This window comes from Populus euphratica, unplaced genomic scaffold (assembly GCF_000495115.2).
Source record: "Populus euphratica unplaced genomic scaffold, PopEup_1.0 scaffold451.1, whole genome shotgun sequence".
NCBI classification, from domain to species: domain Eukaryota; kingdom Viridiplantae; phylum Streptophyta; class Magnoliopsida; order Malpighiales; family Salicaceae; genus Populus; species Populus euphratica.
This window is the reverse complement of record NW_011500334.1, coordinates 150,841-159,195: the sequence shown is the minus strand read 5'-3', so window position 1 is coordinate 159,195 and position 8,355 is coordinate 150,841. Positions and strand designations below refer to the sequence as shown.

At 34.5% G+C, this 8,355-nt stretch overlaps 2 protein-coding genes across 2 annotated transcripts; one reads left to right on the top strand and one right to left on the bottom strand.

Annotated features, from left to right (window-relative positions):
* The first annotated feature begins 419 nt into the window (after positions 1-419).
* On the top strand, positions 420-4,542 carry UCH2 (Peptidase C12, ubiquitin carboxyl-terminal hydrolase 1). Its single transcript, XM_011010066.1, has 6 exons — positions 420-493; positions 777-832; positions 1,296-1,342; positions 3,162-3,208; positions 3,313-3,415; positions 3,495-4,542. Exons 2-6 carry the CDS (start codon positions 802-804, stop codon positions 4,269-4,271), a joined length of 1,005 nt encoding a protein of 334 aa, XP_011008368.1. The 5' UTR covers positions 420-493; positions 777-801; the 3' UTR covers positions 4,272-4,542.
* A 500-nt stretch (positions 4,543-5,042) lies between these two features.
* On the bottom strand, positions 5,043-7,140 carry LOC105113761 (probable prolyl 4-hydroxylase 7). Its single transcript, XM_011010065.1, has 8 exons — positions 6,744-7,140; positions 6,586-6,654; positions 6,447-6,504; positions 6,237-6,341; positions 6,083-6,140; positions 5,694-5,869; positions 5,491-5,551; positions 5,043-5,414 (listed from the first exon to the last, which is right to left on the bottom strand). Exons 1-8 carry the CDS (start codon positions 6,914-6,916, stop codon positions 5,230-5,232), a joined length of 885 nt encoding a protein of 294 aa, XP_011008367.1. The 5' UTR covers positions 6,917-7,140; the 3' UTR covers positions 5,043-5,229.
* Between the last annotated feature and the right edge of the window lie 1,215 nt (positions 7,141-8,355).

The following is an 8,355-nucleotide window of genomic DNA, read 5'->3' as shown; positions in this document are numbered from 1 at the left end:
TTTTAGATATTAACTAGTTTTTGCTCCCATAATGCTGCAATATTAAAATAAATATTTATAAGAATTCAATGCTTTAAATTCTCAAGTAAAAAATATATTTTTAGTCTATTTTTTTAATACCTGTATTTCTTTGACATAAAATTTTATTTATTTATTTATTAGAAGCATGGTTTTAAAAATAAAAACTCACCTTGATCTAAAAAGCAAAATAACAAAAAAAAAAACAAAAAAAGTCTCAATAATTTTAACAAGATTGTAATTAATTTGATAAAATTATATAAAAAATTTATAACAAAAAATAATAAAATAAATATTTTATTCCTCTCCGTTATTGATAATAATGATAATATTTTTTTTTTCATATTCAATATTCAATTAAAAGTTTTTTATTTAATAATATTATTTTAAGTAAATATAAATAGAAGCAAACTTTTCACTGAGAAATAGAGTGAAACTGGAGCAGGAAGCATCTGTGTCACTGCGATCTCCACTGGTAACCCTAAAACTCTATTACTTGCTAAACTATCGGGAGCTAATTTCTTCTTCATCATCTTTTCCTCTTAGTAATCTGAGAAATTAGTAGCTACAGCTTTTGATTTTACAAAGCGATAGAATTATCCCTGGTTAGGCGAGAAAGAGGGAGCAATAGCAATTAGGGTTAGGGTTTGTTGTTTCTAGGAATATAAAACTGATTAATTCAATACTCAATAGAGAATCAATTTCGCTTTCAAATTAAATTGTGATTATAAAGAACTCCATTTTCTGTTTGGTTGCAGTTATTATTACTGCGGCTAATTTATCATGTCTTGGTGCACTATCGAGTCTGACCCAGGTAATAAATTTGATTGCTTTCTACTTATTCTCATCATCATCATCATCATCTTGCTAGGTTTTTGTGATAGTATTTTGGGTTTATTTAAAATCTTTGCATCAAGTGGTTGCTTGAACCTTTGGATTAGTCTTTCGAAATACGTTAGAGGAGTTGCTTCTGTGTCAGTTTGAGGGTTTTCTCTATTCTGGTATATTTTTCATAGATTTCTGTTGCTCACGAACTAATAAAAAGAATTAAAATTGTATTAATTTTCTGTCTTCAGATTTACATGTTGCCTGTACAACATTTCTTGCGCTTTTTGCAATTTAGTTAACTATATGGTTGGCAATTTTAGCTTGTGTATTGTTAATTGTCAAGGAAGGAGTAGTTTGCAGTTCCCACGCGTGTATATACACTGTATCTGTACTGTGCTGTACTTTTTAAATGGAAACCTCGTTGCTAAGATTCTTGGTTTGTAATCCAGGTGTGTTCACTGAACTTATACAACAGATGCAAGTGAAAGGTGTACAGGTAACCTATTAAATTTCTTATGCCATTTTTTCATTGCTTTTCTTGTTATGTGAAGTTTGTCTCCATGCTCGTGCCATCCAGTAGTTTTAATTCTCTGGACATGCAAGTGCTATGCTCCATTTTTTTTCCATCTTTCAAATTTTTAGATGTAATTCAGGGAAGCTGCTACCTTTAGTTTTCACTCTACTTTTTAGTACTTGTATCTTCTTTGTCTCTCATTTTTAAGGCATTCAGTTAAAAAAAAATGAATGGGAAAGGAAACAGGAAAAAATGGAATTGGAATCAGATGCTAATGCTTAGGTAATGGTTTTTCTTTTCTTTTCTTTGTTTTGTTTTGTTTTTTCTGTCTTGGTTAAAGTATGAGATATTATTGCACTATGAGATAACATTGCAAATTTAATTATCAATGCTAATAAAAAACCATATATGACCTTTTCATATGACCATCACTACCACCACTGCCATCTATTATAGCTACCACTGCCATAGTAACCACTTTAGCTATCACTAAAACAACCACCCACCACCAAAACACGATCATCATTTGGTTTTTTATTTCCCCATCGGGGTTCTCTTAAAAATACTTGTTTCTAAATTGCTTACCAAAATAAGGTACTCCTGCCACACAATCATAGGATATCATGCTATGCAAGCATGTCAATTATCCTGCTCTTCTAATCAGCATGCATCTATTGATTACTTAAAAAGGAAAGCATTTTGAAAGACAAGGTTCTGCTTTAAGTCGACAGGTAGAATTCAAAGATAAGGGGATAGAGAATCTTTTCATGGGGTTCCTGATGTAGCTGAAGAAGGATTAGTTGGAGCAGACAAGCAACTTAAATTATTCCCTGTTTGCACATTCAATGATGAGTTGTATTGGCAAGCTAATTTGTGTATGATTTTCTTTAAAAATTCTGCCACTGAGTAATCTTATTTTCTCTTGAGAATTATGCTATTATGGTTTTAAAAATCAATGACGGAACAACATTTTTCATGTCCAGTGCTTAATCCATATTAGCTCTTATTTTTGTGCATATAGCTTTGAATTTTTCCTTTTGATATATGCTTATGTGGCATTAAATTAGTAACTTCATTAGTTTGGTGCTTATGCAGAAGATTGTTTTGTGGGAAATGAGTGCAAGTACCTTGTTTAGGGAATAAGTTTTAAATGCACTCCTATTAAAAAAAAAGAAGCTCTGCTTTTATTACCATCACCATTACTACTAAGACTACTGCTACCATCATTATTAGCATCCCTACCACCAGGACTCATCACCATCACCCCTACAACCACCACCTCAACCGCACCCATGACTGCCAAGAAGCACCAGTAAAAGGTCTTGGTGCTCTGTCATAAGTTTACAGTTTCTGTGGAGCACTATAAAGTTCACTGCTTTTTTTTCCTTGGTATTGGCATTTCGAGGTTCCATTCTGTTTCCTAACTGTTATATCCAATCCAATGCTATGAATTTAATGTCATTCTGGTTTTGCGATTCCCATTTTGGTTACTTTTCATTCCTGATACCTATTTCGTTGAGTTAACTGAATGGCACAACAGATACTCTACATTTGTTGTCGCTAATTTAAACGATTAATTCTGGCTGTTACCAAGGTATCCTATTTTCAGTTACCAAATGGGACCTTCCTAAGGGAATAGAATTAGCCAAGAAACAAGAACCAAAAGTACTACATGTTTCTATTACTAAAGGCATAATTGCTCTACTTGCTGGTTGGAAATGCAGAGTCCATGAATTGTTCAACGGGTCCATCACATAACCTCCATTCATCCTGATCTGATATCTTGATGTGTTTTTAACAGGTTGAAGAATTATATTCATTGGACCTTGATTCTCTTGACAGCCTGAGGTTTGTGTCTCATTCCATTGGCATAAATGATTTTAGTTTGCATGCTCGGTTGCTGTTTTGTGTATGTTAACCTGTGACTCTTTTTTTTTTTCACTCTTTTCCAGACCTGTATACGGTTTGATTTTTCTTTTCAAATGGCGCCCGGAAGAAAAGGATGAGCGTGTTGTAATTACGGATCCAAATCCTAACCTCTTTTTTGCCCGTCAGGTATGTTTAGATGAGATCCACAATCAATGGAGGATTGTAAGCTCCAATTTATTTTCTTAAGGTTTTCCCGCTCTTGTAGGTTATCAACAATGCTTGTGCAAGTCAAGCAATTTTGTCTATCCTCATGAACTGTCCAGATATCGACATTGGTCCTGAATTATCAAAGTTAAAAGAATTCACCAAGAATTTTCCACCTGAGCTCAAAGGTTTGGCTATTAATAACTGTGAAGCTATACGTGTAGCTCATAACAGTTTTGCAAGACCTGAGCCTTTTATTCCTGAGGAGCAGAAGGCTGCCAGCCAAGAAGATGATGTGTACCATTTTATAAGTTACCTGCCTGTTGATGGAGTGTTGTATGAACTTGATGGATTGAAAGAGGGACCCATCAGCCTTGGTCAGTGCACAGGAGGGCATGGTGATCTGGATTGGCTGCGTATGGTGCAACCAGTGATCCAGGAACGCATTGAAAGGCATTCCAATAGTGAGATAAGATTTAATCTCTTGGCAATAATCAAAAACAGGAAAGAAATGTACACTGCTGAACTCAAGGATCTCCAAAAGAGGAGGGAGCGAATTTTGCAGCAGCTTGCTGCCTTCCAGGCAGAAAGACTGATTGACAATAGCAACTATGAAGCTCTGAACAAATCCCTCTCTGAAGTGAACGGTGGGATTGAGAGTGTTACAGAAAAGATTTTGATGGAGGAGGACAAATTCAAGAAGTGGAGAACAGAAAATATCCGCAGGAAGCACAATTATATTCCATTTTTGTTCAACTTCCTCAAGATTCTTGCTGAAAAGAAGCAGCTGAAGCCCCTTATTGAGAAGGCGAAGCAAAAGGCTGGCGCCTCCAAGTAAAAGGTTTTTTTCCCCTATCCTTTCTTGTTAGGCGGACACTTGTTCTTTTCTGGGATCATGTTGCTAGTATATTTAAACTTTTCGCCATGGCTATTCTGATCTCTCTTCCGCCCATGTGAAGCTGGTTTGCAATGTTTTCAGGTAAATGAACGTTCACCCTCATAGTTTTAGCGTCATTGACAAGTAACATGATATCAAATTATTGTTCAGTTTAAAGTCACTTGGGATTGTTTATTGATTTTCTGATAGGTGGATTGTTTAGTCTTTTTCACATACCAATAGCAACTTCTATGCTCTTCCCGATGGCATGGAACCTTTTTCAGTACTAAATTTTCTCTACCAAAAATGAATCCAAAGACGAATCTGCATCAATGGTTGCAGCAACTTTGCTGCACCTGGCTCAGCCCGGTTTGAAATTTGGGGGTGGGGGTGGTTGCTGTTGTTTTTTTTTTGGAAATATATTAAAAAGTATTTTTTTATTTTTAAAAAATTATTTTTGATACTGCGCATCAAAATAATTTCAAAATAAAAATAAATAAAAAAATTTTAAATTTTTTTTCAAAAGCTTTTTTAAAATAGATAAACAAACAAACTCTAAAGTAGAGTTCTCAGGCAGATTAATTTTTCACTCCAGCGAACCATATTTCTTTCGCTGACCTCATTGAATGAAAGGGGTCATGTTTCTATGTGCATTGATCCATACGTGAGGTTTAAGTAAATAATTAACATCAAATTGATACATAAAATTATGTATGAGGTGATGATGCTGAAACTATTTTGTATCAGAAAAAATTGTATAGGAGTTGCTTGTAGCAATGAAATTTCCCTAAAATATGAATCCTTTTTAAAGAACAAGGGGATATTGGGAAAAAAAAGACTTCCTACGGTTAGCATTTCTTACAACTCTTACAGTGACCATTATTATAAATGTGAGAGCCCGCCATATTTTTCACACTCATCAGTACAATTTACCCATTTTTGTTCGCTTCACGGGTTCGCTGAAGGACCTGACATGGATCCACTTGGTCGCAGACCACTTCTCCCCCTCAATAACAGGGCAGCTCGCGTGCAAGCTACCAGGGTCAGGAGTCGCGTCAGGATGGAGACTGAAGAACAGCAAGGCATCGCCCTTGTTGGGTTTGACTGCAAGTAGAGCTAGTGCATATAAGGCTAGCTTTTCTACATATTCAGTGAAGATCAATTATTTATTAACACAAACCTGCATAACCCTTTTTAGCACAATCAGACCAGCTATCATCCTTTGCTTGAGGCCCTTTTGGCTGCACAACACATGAATTCAGCGCTTGAGAATATGATATAATATGTTAGCCTGAGACCCACCAAACTAATTAAAATAGAAGAAAAACAAGGAAATAAAGCAGTCAGTTGTAGCAGCCGTCGTTATATTTTATGTGGACACACCTCTGAAGTGGGAAATACGGTTTCTCCCCCTTTCTTAACATCAGACAAGTACATAAGTACGGTGGCGGCCCGATGGCCACCCTCTTCTTGATTAGCCTTGTCCACGAAATAATCAATGTGTGCTTCGTATTTCTGGCCATGCTCGTAGCGTAGTATCTGAATCGGCTCCCCATTTTCTAATTATATATAATTAATACTAAAGTGATTTAATTTCCTCTTGCATAAACAACCTTAAACATAATATAAACTCCAAACCATCACGTGTATTGAGTTTACATATACTGTCATACCTTAAACAAATGTTTTACTATGTTATTTATATATGGGTGTGTCTGGTTTTGTATTTTCTATTTATAAAAGATTAGTAAAAACTAGTTCTGTATACGTACCTTCCGGGAGGAAAGTCAAGGTAGCAATCCTGGCCTCAATACCATTAACAATCTCATCCTGAAGAGTTGAAAACACAATCCATACAGTTGAAGGTCTGAAACTAAAATCAATGGACGATAGATAGATAGCCAGAGCAGCAATTTGCGTTCTCACCTCAGTTTTGAAAATAAACATGCCGCTACTGGTTCTCTCCTGGCTTTCCATGCTCTCTCCAGTTTCATCATTAGCCACCATTGATTTCACAAGCTTACCCTTGGCCTATATATATAAAGAAAGGGCAGGCCAGACAATTATAAGTAAAGCACACATATTTAAAATCATAATACTATTTCTCCATATGAAATCAAGTCGATGCTAACAAACCAGATCAATAAGATGATCACACTCCTCGTCTGATAAGAATCCCTTGTAAACGAAGGCCCTTTATCAGGTTTCAAACGCAAAACAGTTAAGCACATAACCTACTACTATATATATGCAGTAGAAAAGAAGAAAAATGTACCTGGGTTGCCAAGAGAGTTGAGCGGCTCGAGTCGGATCAAAGGCCTTTGTAAATGCACCTGTTTTCGATCTAATTATCACCGAAAATCAGTCAACAAATAGCCACCACACATGCAGTTAGTTCTATTCCATATGAAAGCAAGATTCATCAATACATACGTTTCTACAGAAGCATTAGAAAGAAGAGGGAAGACGAGCAGCGTTAGCGAGCAAAGAGAAACCGTAAGAAAATAAGGAGACTTCATTGATTTCTCTTCTCCTTTTTGTTTATACTTGTGGAGACGGAAAGGAAAACTTAGACCTGAGAGATCAATTGGCTTTTCTCTATTCATACTTCGAAGCCCTCGTGAAGGATTTTGTGGGCATCTAGCAAAACATTCATCTTCCCTTTTGCCTAGACTGTCTTAATCGTGCCCAGGGGTTTTGGAAGGTTTGGATTTGGTAGTCGTACAAATAATTAATTAGGGTCTGAATATCTTTGCTTTTTTTGGAAGCAAATCATTAACATTTAATGAGATAACATGGTGGGAGGTGCCATTCGCAGATTCTATGTATGCAAGCCCCAGTTTCGGTTTTCTTTTTATTGATCGGATGCGTTGTTTTCAATCTACAAAACATTAGAGTAACTTCATAGTCGGCATCATCATCTATATAATTTTACCTTGTTACGTCTAAGAGATGAAGCATAAAAAAATATACATTTATAAAATTTTTAAAAATTATAGTATATTTTAAATAGTAGTTGTGAAATTTATGTATTATTGTTATTATTTTTTTAACTAAAATTTAGGTAATTTCTCCGACCAAGATTATATATTTGCAAGTATAGGTTATGATTAGGTCTTTAAAAATTGTTTAAAATATGAATTTATTCATGGAGTCATTCCTTAAAAAAAGATAAAGTTGGACAGTCATTGGTTAAGTATTTATTGGTTTCACAGATTTGACACACAATCTCTTGAACATATTTTAATTGACTATTCTTTTTCAATTCTAGTGACTCAACTTTTTTAGTTAAAGATGCGAACTTGGCTTAAAGGTCATGATCTTTCCTAATATTTTACATAGCTCTACTAGATGTATGAGGTTGAGTTTTACTTGGTGCCTCATAAGTGCCTGTAATATCCTAATTTTAAGCATTTTCAGCTATTAAGTTTAGGTACTTCATTACTTCATTAGAATTTTCAGCTATTAAGTTTAGGTACTTCATTGCTTCATTAGAATCTTTATCTTGACAAGTTTCATTACATATCAATTCCACTATTTTTCAAGTTCCATTACACATCAATTCCACTATTTTTTTTATCTTTAGGAGTTAATTCTTCATAAAAACACGAAACCAATCTCCATGTTTCAAAACCATTATGAGGGTAAGTATTAAGCAAGTCTTGATATTTATCCCAACATTGGTAAAATGTTTCTTCTAGTTTTTGAGTAAAAGTGGTGATTTTTCTTTTGAAAAAGGTTGTTCTGTATGGAAAAAACTTCTTTAAAAATTGTTGTTGCATTTCATCTCAAGCACGAATGGATCCTAATCTCAAATTTTATAGCCAAGTTTTAGTTTTATCTTTTTTTTTTATTTTATAGCCAAGTTTTAGCTTTATCTTTTTTTTAAAAAAGAAAAAAAGCTTTAATCTAATTGTGTTCATGCTATAATTTGAGTCATTATAAGTGTTACATACCTCCTCAAATTCTCTTAAATGCAAATATGAATTCTTTAAATTTAAGCTATGAAAAGAAGGCAAAAGTTGAATAATGCCTGACTTAAAAT

Bases quoted from the DNA above. Each gene is read 5' to 3' on its own strand.
- LOC105113761 (XM_011010065.1), bottom strand. From the start codon at position 6,916: ATGAATAGAGAAAAGCCAATTGATCTCTCAGGTCTAAGTTTTCCTTTC. The intron at 5,870-6,082 runs GTACGTATACAG...ATATATAATTAG, and splicing joins CTTGACTTTCCTCCCGGAAG to AAAATGGGGAGCCGATTCAG. The intron at 5,415-5,490 runs GTTTGTGTTAAT...CTCTACTTGCAG, and splicing joins TGCTAAAAAGGGTTATGCAG to TCAAACCCAACAAGGGCGAT.
- UCH2 (XM_011010066.1), top strand. From the start codon at position 802: ATGTCTTGGTGCACTATCGAGTCTGACCCAG. The intron at 1,343-3,161 runs GTAACCTATTAA...TGTTTTTAACAG, and splicing joins TGCAAGTGAAAGGTGTACAG to GTTGAAGAATTATATTCATT. The intron at 3,209-3,312 runs GTTTGTGTCTCA...ACTCTTTTCCAG, and splicing joins GATTCTCTTGACAGCCTGAG to ACCTGTATACGGTTTGATTT.